The following is a 15,548-nucleotide window of genomic DNA, read 5'->3' as shown; positions in this document are numbered from 1 at the left end:
ATGCTCAAGACAGCACTATTTGCACAGCCATTTGAAAACTACAGTAAAAGTTACACATTACTGCATTTAATGAGGTAACTGAGTACAAGACACTGAATACATACAATTCACATTTTTACTGCATATGCTCTTTGCAATTTCAATTTCTTCACAGCATTGGGCAAAAGAAAAATACACACTTAGAAAGTCCCTTTGGCTAGAGCTGTGCACAATCAATATTATAGTCCATTGGAATTGTTCAATTTAGGCGACACTGTCTGGAAAAAAAGTGATAAAGAAATGTATAAAATTTGCTTGACAGATTTTGACAACTAGTTGAACATGTTTGTATGTAATGACTCAAGCAACTAAATGAGGACTATTAGTTTTATAGGGGATGACTATTCAGCATTCATAAGTATAGTTCATTTTGACTGACATGACATAAACAAATGATGTTATAAAACAGCAGAGAATTGTATGAAAGCAATTGATGCATGTCCAAAAGCATTTGCAATTTGTTAGAAGGAATGAGAAACTGCTGCTATGATGTGCACAAATGACTCAGTGTTGTGGAGGTTGAACTAACAGTTATGAGACTTTTAATTCTGATCAGAGAAATGCACCAAAACAACTGAGAAAAAATATAATATTTGAGAGCTGTAAAATAGCCTGAGCACTTTTACTGAAGCCTCAAACTGGACAATTTCTGACAATAACCATCCTTTCCTATCCTATCTCTCCTCGTCTTGTACTCCAGATCAAAACATGTATACCTTTATAAACATTTTCTGTGCAGCTATTATACTTTTAAGGTATTTGACCCTTAATAATTCAAAATCATAATGCTTTAGTCTTTACATCCAAAACAGTTCATGTTTTTCTCCTGTTTTATGTAATTGGATACTTTACTGAATGGTTGCCACTTTGCAGGTAAAGCATTGCATGAAGAAATGACTGCTTGACTTTATCAATAAAGGTAACATCACATTCAATGTAAAAACGTTTTTTTTTTTTACTTCGTTTTGGACATGTCTCAAAAATATAGCCTCAGGGCTGCCAACTTTTGACTTCAGCTCGGAGTGAGATTTGTTCAAAAAACATGTCATTTAAAACAAATTCCCTGCATTTCTACACCACCTAACCTCTTGGATTAAGACAAGAAAGAGCAACCATGTATAATGTTAACCAAAAATGTAAAATTATATTACTAGATTTCAGCATTGAGGTAGTTACATACATAATCCAGATAAAATCCATGGCCCCGAGTGTCTGTCGCTGGTGCGCATCTTAATGTGTCGGGGAGTGAGGTTTTACGCACAGCCCTGTACCTGCTGGCTGCCGCTACACATAGGCATGCCAACCTAAAAACCTATTATTAGGAATCGTGAGAAAGCGACAGAGACACAGAGCATTCCTGTAACCATAGTAACTCACTTGCTCCTGCCTGTGTGCGCACGGCATGAGAGGAGAGGAAGAGACGTTGACTGAGATTACTCGGAGCAGCATGCGTGGGAATAAATTACAATATATTATATATCTGTATATTTCTTGCTTTCCCCCTGATGACCTGAATAACACGGTGCTGCTGCTGCGTTTTGCTGCTCTGTCTTGTCTGTCCGTGCGCTGTCAGTATCCTCTTTTCACGCCACAACGTTTATCAGTTATGAATTTAGTTTTCACTGCGTGAGAAAATGGACATGTGGCGTGAGAGCGTGTGAAAAGTGTCAGTTGCGTGAGTCTCGCGGTCAATGCATGAGAGTTGGCAGCTCTGTTAAGCCTAGCCAGCCCCAGTCTAACGTTACTTACCATGTCTGCCTCCACTCGCTCATCATCGGTCACGGACAAGATCAACACCGGCTCCCGCTGCTGAGTCTGACCCGACCCCCCTCGCTCGTCTCCTGGCGCAGCACCTGCTGCTGCTGGGGTGGTAACAACAGCGCCAAATAGGTCCGTCAATTTTGCACACTTAGCGGCCTCCACCTCTAGAGATTTTAGCTTTTTAGTCCTCTGTTTCTCAGCGCCACCCGGGCGTTTTTTTCTTCCTGTCCATTTTCGTCGTCTTTTTAGTACTGGGCTAGTAGCGTAGCAAGAAAAGTTAGCGAACAGCCTATGAGGTCCCGCCCCACCCTGGCTCGTGTAGTGATTGACAGCACTGTCAGGGCTCTCTGAGCCTGTCAGCCCATGATTGATTGACAATGATAAACAATAGACCAATAATATGTGTTGGTGGCCGCTGGCAACCCACTGCGGTGCTAGGCCTCTGTAGCCAATGATGAGTGGCTGGCCGGCGGAGGGAGTTTAGAAAAAAAAGAAACTTGCACCGGCCCAGATAGGCCGTCTGATAGGCCATGTCAAAATAATAATTTAAAAATAAAACGTAGAGGACCGGACCGGCCCACATTGGGTCAACAGCCCACCGGGATGATGCCCAGTATGTCAGATGGCCAGTCCACCCCTGCTTTCAATATAAAAATTCTCAGTGTTATAACAGTAATAAGCCTTGTCCCATGTTTTAAATCATGCTGTGTTTGGTACCTGATTTTTAAAGGAATTAAGACCTGGAAAGTCCTTAAAGGGATAGTGCACCCAAAAATGAAAATTCAGCCATTATCTACTCACCCATATGCCAACGGAGGCCGTGGTGAAGTTTTAGAGTCCTCACATCCCTTGCGGAGTTCGGTGGGGGTAGCGGCTAGCACACCTAATGACTGACGGCGCCCCAGACTAACGGGATGTGAGGACTCTAAAACTTCACCAGAGCCTCCATCGGCATATGGGTGAGTAGATAATGGCTGAATTTTCATTTTTGGGTGCACTATCCCTTTAAAAAGTCCTTGAATGTGATGTTTAAGAAAGTGTGGTAACCCCTTATTATTGTACAAAAAGCATCAACACACCTGGTTAAATCTAACGTCATTATTTATTATCATCTTATTTTTCATGAGACTGTTTTGTCAACTGCTGTTTCTAGGATGAACTTAATCTCAATTTTTATGCCAGTTTAGAAAAAAAAGAAAGACACTGCATTAAACAGGGTAAAATCTGTGTGTTGTTGATAAAGATTGTGTGATATGACTTAAAGTTTAAAAACACTTACTAAATGGACCTTGTGGTGAAATTGTTTTGTTAACTATAGCACATTAGTATCTTTAGTTTGCAAACTCCTCTCCCACTTGCTGGACTTGAACATTAGTTACACACTCCCTCAAATCTGTTTTTGCATTTTGGATGAGTGCATTTTTTTTCTGCCACCACTGTCTTATTGCACAACACTTTGGTTACTTAGGAATTTGTTGACACTATTGGACATTGTTGACAGAGAGACATTACACCACATTTTGTACTTGATGTGTGTATGAGTGCTGCGTGTTTTTGCATTTCATGTATTTGTGTTTTCATTGTAATTGTGACAAGGTCATAGCTATGAAGTCAACATTGGAGGGGGACAAAATTGGCCAGGAGGGTCTGTGGTGGTGCATATTTACCTGTCGTAACACAGCAAAAAAAAAAAAAAGAGAGAGAAAGAAAGAAAGGGGGTTGGGAGGGGGCATTTTTAGCATAGCTGAAGAAGTGTGTAAATGCCATTATATATGATGACTACTGCCGAGAGCACCATAATTCATATATGACTGTATATAGCCAGTAATTTCTGTATATCTCACGGATAGACTGAATATAAAGACGCATCCCCACTTCCTCCAACTGTACAAAAATGAAACCAAGATATCCAGGACATGGCTGCTGCCATCTTGCACAAGAGCCAGAGTCTGTGCAGCAGTGATCTCTGCAGTATCGAGTATACATACACCCGTCCAACCACCCAGTCAACATTTGCATGTGGGTCCCATGTGGAAAGCCCTTTAAAAAATGGGCTTTATATCAGTGGTTCCAAAATGCCTCCATGCCAATTGAATCTTATCTTGGGCAAGCTTGAATAAAACCACCCATATGAGCAAATGGCATGGCGCCATTATGGAACCCTTAGACAATCCCATATACAGGTAGGGCCCATTTTTCAGCTCATTTACTACCCATATTGACAAACAAATGTTGGATAGGCACTTGCGAGCAGCACAGTTGATTGAGACTGGCACCCACAGCTGTCAATCATGGCATCACCTCTTATCAGAGCGTCACATAAATAATCAAAATCAAACTCTTCAGAAAAATGAACACCTGAACGTACTGAAGTGTGATAAGAATTACCTAAAATAGAAACCATCTTTGGAAAAAAAAAAAAATTCACGTGTTTGATATTTTAGTTTGGCCCATGTCCCCTAACATGGAGGGGGTGGGGTTTATGGCCTATACTGCAGCCAGCCACCAGGAGGCAATTGAGATGTTTTGACTTCACTGTTGGGGTGCTGTCAGGCTGTTCATCTTTATCATACAGTCTATAATCCCACGTAATTAGGAAGGCTGCCATTACATGACCAATGCACTGACAGGAGTAAAGAAAGAAGTAGTAGGAAGAGCAAAACAGGCACAGGACTTTCCCCCAGCACAGATGGATGTTCAGGACCATGTGAAACCGAACTTTGAGTCATTTTAATGTATGTCCTCACCATGTTTCTTTTCTTAATGTCACAGCTCAAGTTACTTAGGTTATGTTTTTTATTTTATTCATTTATGTCACATCTCCTCTTGTTTCAGATCACTTCACTTCCTGCCCCTGTGTGTTTTCCCTCCCTTTTGATGACTTCACCTGTGTCTGATTGTCTGCCCCGCCCTGATCAGCCTCACCCGTGTCTCGTTATCCTTCTTCTCCCCACAGCATTTAGTGTGTGCCGTGTTTTCTCACAGTGCCACTTTGTCTTAGCTCCTTGTGTGTCTAATGTTCTAGCCTTTTGTTTCCCTGTGTCCTTTTCTTGCATTTTTGGATTTAGCATGTTGATCGACTCTGCCTCATCGCTATCGGCTTTGTTGCTTCTACTGACTGTCCTTCTGTGTACTGAATGCTTTGACCAGTATGTGCTGTGTTATTTTGCCCAAACTGTCCCCAGAGTCGTGAGTTTGAATCCACTCTTCACCAGTTGTTACACCTAAACCTAACCTATGTAATTTTACTTTCACATAAACTAAAGACGCCCAACCATGAATCTTTCCCTAAAAGCCAAGTAGCTTTCTGTATCTAAACCTAACCTTCACAACTTACTGTTGAGTTCATAACTTTACATTCTATGTGATATCATTCATGCGGCAGTTATTCATTAGATATCATATGGACTGTTGTATTACGATACGGTGCACAGTGAAACTTGTGTAAAGTTTTTGCCAGGCATTCTTTGCAAGCACCCTCGTTTGGGTTGTATCAGGTTGATGATGACAAAATGTGACACGTAATGACTAAACGCAGACTTCACCAGGTTGCAAATGTCTGGCTTTCAAACCATTTATGGAGAAACAACCACTATTGGTATTTTTGTCATTTCCAGGTCAAAGTACAATCTGTCAGACACCTGTTGATGTCACAGAGATTCCTCAGTTGTGTGCAGAGGTCGGTCAAAGTCACTAGTAACCTCACACTGCCTTATCTTTCTGAGCCACGTGTTTGATCAAAGTTAAAATAGCTGTAGACATGAAAGTGGAAGAATGAGGCCCATAATGATAGAGGCGTCCACCTCAGCAGCGTATGGCTATGTGTCACTCGTGTTCAGGGTGTCAGGGACAGAGTTTTTGTGATCAGACTTGTTCCTTTACTCTATTTCTGTGGTATACCTTTGAGAGACCTGACTGGGTGAGCTGTCAAGACAATAAGAGTTGCTTCAGAGAAGATGAGCTGACCTCAATCCGACTGGAAATAGGTTCCTCTGGAGGATTTCACCAATTGTTTTGCAGTAAAAGAAGAGAATTGGTTTTATTGTATGTGACGTTTATTGTCTTCAAGCCACGACTACAGTAAATGGAAATGATTAAAAATGGAACAAAGAAGAAGTAATTCCAATTTCAAGTGCTATTTGTGGTGGCTGTGTCACATTTCCCATTTCCCTTGATGATATATTTTCTATCTATGAGTTGTATTTTTGCATGTAAAGCTCTTTCATGCAAATCCAATCCACGTTTGTCAAGGTTATGTGTGTGTAAAGGTAAAAATGTGGGGGGAAAGTTAAATAAATGCCCATATGGAAAAGATCAAACTGAAAGTATAAATACAAATCTTCATACGTGCTACATGAAACCATAAGCACGGAACCAAAAAAAAGTTCACACATGAAAACCATCATGTGTCCAAAACATACATGTGCTTTGAATTTATATGTGGGTTTTTACATGACTTTTGGAAAATGCGTCACACAGATATAGGGTTTCAGTGTCCCCGTTTCTACATTCTTGTAGATATTTAGGGTACAGTATGTTGCCTCATTTTTTGCAGGAGAACATGTCTGGAAAACATAAATGCAACGTGTGAATACTGGCTTGTTTATCTTTTTTTTGTGTAGAAATAAAAACACACACACAAAAAAGATACACCAGTAAAAGCCCATTGACTGGGATGGACAATAACATCCAGTAAAAAGGCAGCTCATGGTTCAGGAAATCTATAGCAGGAAAAATGAAGCAGTGCAATGATAAGATGAACTGATAAACAACCCAATTTTCTGTCAATGTAATATCTGATAGATTTCTTGCAGAGCTGTGGCCAGTTTCCAGGATGATTGCAAATTTCTCACTTTCCTGGGATCACACTGACACCTGACTACCATCATTCAATTGATATAAATGCATGAAAAGAAACACCTACAAATTGACTTAGTATTGAGTGGGACTCAGGCTATGATGGGAGCTTGCCAAGCTCTTTCTGAGGAAATTACACCATCATTTTATATACTTGGCTGCCACACTTGGCTCAGTGAAGGAACACCTCTTACACCCCTAAAGATGCTTAGAATTTGTCCCACGTTAATAAGTTGTCATCTGGGTTGTAGCCTGCAATTGATGACATTTGCTAAGCATTTTGGGTAATTATAGGGGGTGGATATTTTTCCAGATGGATGGCAAGATAATGATGGTGGCTGCAGGAAGCAGTCACAAGGTGAAAAATGAACATTTCAAAAGCCAGAAATAAATACCATAACAAGGGGTGGTGGGGTGGAGATGCAGTAACTGGCCTAAAGGCGCATTTAACCTTTAGGAGAGAACGTTTCAAAAGAAAAGCGTTTTCTGTTTTTTTTTAAGGGAGGAGCGATAGAAAAAGAGAGACTCTGACTGATTGGAAATAGAGTAGAGATTATGCATATGCCATAAACACGGTCTCCTCTGTTAATCTTCTGCAGCTTACAGTATTTTTAGTTTCCCATGGAGAAGCAGCAGGGTGCAAGCCTTCTGCATGGAGGATGAGCAAATGTATGGTCACAGGTTTGTTTATGACAGCTTTCATATTGTTCATTGCCTCTCACCGCAGGAATAACCTATTCCTGGTGGAAGTGAAGCCTGGGCTGATTAAGGTTGATGATATTGGTACAGTAATAACACGACCTTGGAGAGATGCATGCACAGAGTTTCAAAAAAGGAAGGAAGAAAGGGAAGTGGAAAAAAGGAAATATATTAATATTCTACGTACTGTACAAACACATGCATGCACAAGTTTATAGAGCAGGTACTGAATGTTTCTTATGAGTTAAAGTAAAAAAACAACAATGTATTATTTGCTTTTGATTTACTGAACAAAGCAACAGTAATTTGCTTCCAAGAACACTGTGATCATCTATTGCTGGTTTACTGGAGGTTCCCAGCAACAGCCAGAAGAAGATCAGGGATGCACCCTTTTGTGGATTACGCTCAAAAGCTATGGAACACACTACCTACAGATATCAGGGAAGCTAGCTCGCTGAATATTTTTTAAAAAAAAGCGAAAAACGTATCTCTTCAATTTGGCCTTTAGCTTGCTTTGACTTCCCGATACAGGTCTTCTTCTTCTTCTTCTTCTTCTTTGTATTATTATTATTTCATGTCGAAAGAGGTCAGTTGAGGTGGTTCGGGCATCTGATCAGGATCCTCCTGGGCGCCTTTCGCTGGAGGTGTTCTGGGCGCGGCAGACCTAGAACACACTGGAGGGATTACATATCTCATCTGGCCTGGGAGCGCCTTGGGGTCCCCCAGGAGGAGCTGGAAAGCGTTGCTGGGGAGAGGGACGTCTGGGGTGCTTTGCTTGGCCTGCTGCCCCCGCAACCTGGCCCTGGATAAGCGGATAAAACTGGATGGATAGATGGATGGGTTATTATTATTAAGGTGCCGTGGACCCTCTCTTCTCTCCACTCTCTGTTTCAAGCACAAATGTATTTAATAAGATGCATCATATACACAATATTAACCTTAAAACTAGATCTTATCTCACGAAACACTCTATCAGATGGGTCCTTAAGATAGGGGTTGCCTGAAGGCCCTGATCATTTAAATTTGTTACTTCCCTTGATGGTTCATACAATATCAACAAACAAATATGCACTTAATTAAATTAAATTAAGTGCCACATGGTGAACATGGATCTTTAGGGCCTTATAAGTGTCTGGAGCCCTGGGGCAGTTGCCCTGTTGATAATCCAGAATAAATCACTGACTGAATCATTGCAGGACAAACTGTAATTTTTCATCAGTGTATGGAGTTTGCTCAACAATCTTCATCCACAGAGTAAAACCGTGAGGGGAAAAGCTGCAAAGTGAATCTTTTGTGGAGATTTTTTAACTGTTGTTTCCAACTTTACTTTAAAGAAATACTTCACTCCCCAAATGATCATTTGGACATGAATTATTCATCCTGTCTTGCACTGAATCTTTGAAGAAAACGTTGTTTTTCTTGCACGCCTTTGGTGAACAAAGAATCCAAAATTGGAGAACGTCACAGGGAATCGCAAACAGCAAAACTATCAAAACTCTTACGCTGAGCTTCATTTGTAAACAGACATATTGATACTCATCATGAAACCGCTTCCAGCTACGCTGTTGTGATTTATAAACCACTTGTTCCATGTTCATACACTGCTTCTGAATACTAAACAGGGATACTTGGCTATTAATATTTAAGTGCAAGTCGAGTGGACGGTATGAGGCCCACGTTTGACTCAATCTGCACACTATAGCTGCACATGTAATGAGTGCGGGCCAGTTAAAATTTGATTTGGTGTCACATCATATGAGACACTCTCAACAACATGAGGTTCCACATGAGGGTAAGTGACACTCTGCAGTTGCTTTGTGCCAAATCTGTGTTCCCTGTGTGGCAGTAACATATGGCAGCGAATGACTTTGATGTTGAAACATCATTTTCTCCGCTGGATAATGTTGTCTCAGTCCACAACAGCAGTCCATCACTGCATGTCAGTGGTGAGAGCTTTCACACAAAAGCTATTTTCAGTGTGTCTTTCTTTATTTGCTGCTCGATGTGTGCTGTGTTACAAACAGCAGAGCCTGTGAGGCGATTACTGAATTACGCAATTATTCTGCTATCATAGCTGCAGCCCTGCAATGGTTTAATAGATGGAACATTTCACTCAGTTTGCCACAGTTAAGCGTTAGTTCACTGCTGAGACCACACATGCATAAAACTGTATTGTACCCTCAGCTGTGAGAGCGTAATAAAGCTAGGAACAGCACTGGTTTAGAACAATGTGATTTTAGCATTGTGGCTTATTTCCAGTATCTGGACAAGTCATTAAGAGCATGTTTCTATATTCTCCTTTGAGAAGAGGCTGTTCTATATTCAAACAGTGGGACATCTCCACACTTGAGTTGTTCTTAAGAGGACATCACACTGACCACTGGCCTCAGGGCAGCAGGTAGTGAAGCCTTCAGAATCAGAAAGGCCACATTTCAAATGGGGACATCATCTCATCGTCTACCTGCTGTGCAGGACAGACAGGCCAAACTGTAGAAAGACAGAACTCAGGACCATCTAAATTCTAACCCTAAAGTTCTCTTTTGTGGATGTTTTTAACAGCTAAAAGAACACACTCAGCATTGTTTCATTGCCTTTATACTTCACTACTTTATGTAATTGAGGAAAATTGCTAATAAGCATTATTTTGAATTGATGACAGTTTCAGCAGGAAGGATTTCCACATGCCCTTGCACGTGTGATTGGTGTTGACAGTGCTGTTTATGCTGCAGTCAGTGGTAGAAGAAGAACTCAGAGCCTTTACTTTAGTAAAAATATTAAAACAAGTTAGTTAGGTGGCTCCAAACCCAAGGATCGGGCCCCTCCAAAGGGTCACAAGATGAATCTGGGTTGTGACATGACACCATGTTCTGGACTTTTATCTAACTTTGGAGACTTTTAACTCTTTTGTCCTTTAACAGTCATCTAAACTGAAAACATTTAGTAATACGTTAGGAGGGGAAATCACTTTTGGTGTAACTGCAAACAGCACATTAAGTAAATATTTATGACTGCTGTGAAATCAGTGTAGCAGAGATAAAAAGTATAATAGCTAAATTCCCTCTGAAATGTAGTGGACTAGAGGTATAACGTAGCAGCAACTAGAAATACTCAAGTGAAGTAAAAGTATCTCAAAACTGGACTCAAGCACAGTACTTGAGTGACTTTACTGAAGCCCTGTTTCCACCTAACACTTTCGGTATGCTTTGGAACCAAAAGTAACCCTTCAGACATGGTACGTAGACCCTGGGTTGTTGTCACTCACTGCTCCGTCCAGCACTCGCTGTATTTCCTCCTTTATCAGTCTGCACCTTGTTTATCATCCACAGAACGAGGCTGCACTTTGTTCTGCATTTTCAGAACAAAATAAAACAGGCTGCAGCGAGAGTCCTTCTCTATGAGGTATTTAAAAATAGTGGGTTTGTTCACTTAGTCCTTCTCAGGCAAGCTCAGGGGTTTAGTGTTGCTGTAGCCCGGAGGAACGGCGCTCCGTGACACTATTTTTTTCTCCGAGTGAGGATTAGAATATTTAAAGTTCACATAATCGAAATGAATATATATTTTTTAACGCTTGAAGATCCACACATAACTAAACGTGTGTGTCATCCAAGAGAGACAATAAAAACTAAAGTGATGGTCAAAGTTGTTTATGGAATATTTAAGGTGTGTTGATGGCTTCACGTCGTCAACTCACACACTGAGTAATATAACAAGTAAACGTTCCACCTTAGAAGTTGCTGGCAGTGCACAGCACAAAAACAAAATGACATTTCGCATACCCCAAGCAAAAAGAAAGATAACATTTAAAAACAATTGGTGCAACATATAAGAAAGAACATATAGTGCAATAGTAAGATGAAAAGGGTCGACATTTCACAGTCAAAAACAGAACTGGGAGATCCTCTTCACATCACAGCACCATGAATTGTTTGTGGACACACCACGGAGCTTACCAGATGATGCAGCCTCCCTGTCTGCTCTGTGTAGTGTTAGCCCTGTTAGCTCAACACCGGAGTCTGATATGTTGCCATTCATCCATGTCTCAGTGAACACAAGGACACAGCAGTCCCTCACTCCTTGGTGAGCTGATCTCCACAGTCGGATGTAATCCATTTTAGCGTCCAGTGAGCGGACGTTCACCAGAGTTACACGAGTGGTTGCGTCAGTCGGAGGCCTCCACGTGGGGAAGACAGACAGAGCAGGAGAAACCTCCGACCAATCATTGCATTCGATCCTAATGCAATGATTGGTCGGAGTTTTCTTAGAACCATATGAGAATGGAAAAATCATGAGTTTTTATCTCTGGTGGAATTCACTTACAGTTTAGTGTGCCATCAGCTTATTAACAGCATTTTAACCTAAACAAAGAAAAGTGTAAAATTTCCAGAAAGGTAAGCGTTGCTTTAACTGATGTAAAATTCTCCACAGTATGAACAGTGCATGAGCCTCAAAAGTGAGAGTGACCGTCCTCTACTGACCAATCAACAGACTGCAGTGTTCACAGCTCCACCTTTTAGTACCAGATCTGTATGCTAGGTACCCCAACAGAGGGGGGACCAAACATGGGGACGGTATGTAACGCTCCTATAGAGCTCGTAAGTCACGCCCCTTCCGGTAGACCCCCATCGGACCTCTAGGCTCGGAAAATATGAATGGGAGTCAGTGGAGAGAGAATTATTATTTTCTGGTCCCAGTCATTAAATGCCTTGGATTATGATGATGAGTATGATTCTTCAGTTAAAGGCTGTGGAAACAACGTAATGAGAAAGACTGCATGTCGCCTATGTGACGTCACGTCATCGCACTTTCCCTCCACTTCTCAACTCACAGTGCTGCTGCTGCGTCTTCTGCCACGATCTACGGAGCCATAGATCAAGATGCCGGTGTGTTTTGTACCTGAATGTCACCGTTCCAACAAGAACGGCTGTTCTTTCTTTTGATTTTCTTTCGAGGCGGTGAAGTGTACCAGAGACACAGCCATGTTCCGAGCGCGAGTGGTGACGTATATCATATACAGTACAGTATACATACATGTATGTATATACATACATACATGTATGTATACTGTACTGTACTGTCCTGTACATATACGTATGTATGTATACTGTGCTGTCCTGTACATATATGTATGTATGTATACTGTATATGCGTTGAGAGCAGCGAAGAGCTGTAGTCCACAAAGCGCTCTCACACAAAACCTAACAGTATTAAACTTCTTTCCACTAAACTGTAGCCTTCGTTGCACGAAAAAATATATTAAAAATTCACAAACAACATATGTGAAATGCATGGCACAATTCAAATGGGACCAGAAAATAATTTTCATCTAGCCATTATGAGAAATCGATTTTTAAGGTTCCATGTACCGGAAACGGAAACACGCAACTTAGGAGCTCTATTGGTACCATCCACAACTTTTCACAGTGGAGACGGAAAAAAAAGTGTACCGAACCGAACTGGACTGAACTGAACTGAACCGCATCGTACTGTTCGGTGGAAACGGAGCATTAGTTACCACTTGCTGCACTGCTCCTCTCAAATCACACCTGACTTTCACACACACACACACACACACACACACACACACACACAGAGCTCGTAGAGAAAGTTGTACCTCTCTGTGGTATAACTGACCCCAAACACAAGCAACGTCCCTGTGTAAAAAATGTCCATATATATATATATATATATATATATATATATATTTCTTATATTCATTGTAATAATGCAGCTTTATGGTCATTACTTTTCAGCACATTGCTACGTACTGAGCTGAATAAGGTCAGAAGAAACGATAATGAGATGTGAAGTAAAAATTGGTTGCTTTTGCAATCATTATTATGATTACCCATACGGCAGTGGGGTCTGTGAGACCTCAAACAATAAGGAAGTAAAGCCAATGTCAACAAAACACCAGTTAAATAAAACAGGCCAGGATCAGAAGTGTCAGAATATATAGAAATGTGAAAAAGGCATGTAGATTTCTACACACACACACACACACACACACACACACACACACACACACACACACACACACATATTTAACTCTGTGTGCCAAACCATCCACTGTTTAATTTCCAAACTTGAGAAACGTGTTAACTAGATGCTCTTGGAGCTTTAATATAAATTGCAGCAAAGCAGCAGATGGTGTCTGAGATAAAAACGGACATCTTCTGCATTATGTCTCGGTAATCCAATCCTACTAGATGCAACTTTTGAGAGACTGCAGGGGGAAAAAGTGGTTTGGCAAAGGCCCTGCGATCTGTTGAATGTAGAGTTTGTTTGAGGGGTGAGAAAATATGTCATTTCGGAGTCGTGGTTTATTCCAACGTAAGAGAGTGCGCACCAATGAGAGGCTGTTACGCTCCACCCTACCTGCCTCCTTTCCGCCCCCCCTTTTCCATCCACATACTCACTACTGAACACGACCTGCCGCCTGCCACATCTGGAGACGCTTCCCAACACGAGAAACTTCAAACTTTCGCGTTTTCCTCTGCGCAGAAACACGCAGGCGTTTGCGAAGTGTCAATCCGTCAGGGTGAATTTGGCTCTCTCGTGATAGTAAGTAGAGATTCTTGAAGCCAAGTTGGCGTTTCTCTCTGTCTCTCAGCTTTCCTTTTTTTACATAGCGTTGGTAAACAGAGCCCGTTTGGGAGTTTCATACATTCAGTTGCTGTGTACGTGCCACGCTAGATTGTGTTGTAGTTGCTTCGTGGAAAAGAAAACAACATAAAGTTACATATTTCCATGTATGAGTGAGAAAAGAAGGAGCGGAACGCGCAGCTGTGCGTTGACTCACGCACAAATCAAGCAAACAAATCTATAAAAAGTTTCTTATTCCACGCTCGGCTCTGTCACTAGAGGATTGTTAGTGTTAAATGTTGAAAGCAAAGCCTGTGTGAGAGCCTGCTGCTTCACTGCACGATAGTACATGACTGCGTTGATGGTGACATGAGTCAGAGGGAATCAAATTGTGAAATTCAACAGCGACTGGTGATGGAGTGATACATCTCGGGTTTATTTGTGCCCAGCGCTGATCTAACATTTGGAAGAGAGGACTGGAATAAGCCATAAGGCGCACAGCTCCATACTGAAGTGTTTAAGTTAGTCTGAGGGGAAATTTAAAAGACCTAAAAATACAGCGTTGGTTTCTTCCCTACAAAGAATCATTTGAACTTCCCACCGCAGAGCGAGAGCGACATAAATAGTTCTGACATGTGGATGTAATTTCAGAAGAGGAAAAAAGACAGATGCAGAGAAATAAAGAGAGCGGGCTGAGCCTGAGCATATAGTGGATTATAGGAAATTAAATCGAGGGCAGAGCGAGGCGATTACAGAGTTATGATTTCACAAGCCGCCGTGAGCATCGACAGGCCAGATGGAGTGAAACAACAAAAGTCGCTCCACTTTGAAGAGAGTTAAGTAGATTATATCATCTCATCTGAGCATCATCAGCGTCTGTTTGAGCCCCGCAAGGACTCTTGGAGGTAGAGTTGCCTCAGGTCAGGGATGGGATCCGCTCTGCTGCTCCACAATCTGGACTTTCTTCTCATCTCACTCCTCAGCAGTTTGTGCCTGGTAAGTCATGTTTTTCATATGTGCATGCATGCAGCCATGTCATAACCAAAATGTGTGTGTTTTTGATGTTGCATTTGTGAGGTGTGGAGGTCCAGCGGTGCCTCCTCTGTGCGCACATCTCTGACAGCATGTCAGTGCAGGTAAAGAGCAGCTGCTGTGTGAGTGTTTGGCATTAGGAGATGTTGAGGAGAATGTGATGCCAGCGGAATTTTTTACAAGGCAAACCATGCATATTGGTCATATCTGCAAGACTGACTCTCAGCTTTTGATTTCTAAAAAAAATCTGCTCATAGTATCTAATGCAAATCAGGATTAAGGTAGCATGTGTTTGAGTTTAAAGGGAACCTATAAACCCATTTGCAAAATTCATGTCACTCCTTTTGTTTAAGACAGTCCAAAACTTTACGTAAACATGAACAACTCTCTGCCAAATCCAAAAACTAGAGTGCGAACACTCAACCTTGTCATGATGGGTACTACGTCTGGAGCTGCTCCATTCACAGTTAATTGAGAAAGGTGTTCTAGATCAGTGGTTCCCAACTAGTCCAGCCAGTTGGTCCAGATTTCTTCTGAGACACTTGTTTAGGGTCCACGCACTTCAATGTATTCAGCGT

General features: G+C 41.5%; 2 protein-coding genes across 2 annotated transcripts in view; one reads left to right on the top strand and one right to left on the bottom strand.

The window, feature by feature from the left end:
• Positions 1 to 15,548, bottom strand: part of myl13 (myosin, light chain 13) — a 35,582-nt gene that overhangs the window by 16,723 nt on the left and 3,311 nt on the right. The window lies entirely within an intron of this gene.
• pth1r (parathyroid hormone 1 receptor) overlaps positions 13,788 to 15,548 on the top strand; it is a 75,214-nt gene continuing 73,453 nt past the window's right edge. The window contains exon 1 of the mRNA XM_049597633.1: positions 13,788 to 14,934. Coding sequence (XP_049453590.1) covers positions 14,866 to 14,934 — 69 coding nt within the window. The 5' untranslated portion in view covers positions 13,788 to 14,865. The remainder of the gene's footprint in view (positions 14,935 to 15,548) is intronic.

The sequence above is a fragment of the Epinephelus fuscoguttatus genome, linkage group LG15 (assembly GCF_011397635.1).
Source record: "Epinephelus fuscoguttatus linkage group LG15, E.fuscoguttatus.final_Chr_v1".
Taxonomy (NCBI): Eukaryota; Metazoa; Chordata; class Actinopteri; order Perciformes; family Serranidae; genus Epinephelus; species Epinephelus fuscoguttatus.
This window is presented reverse-complemented; position numbering and strand designations above follow the sequence as displayed.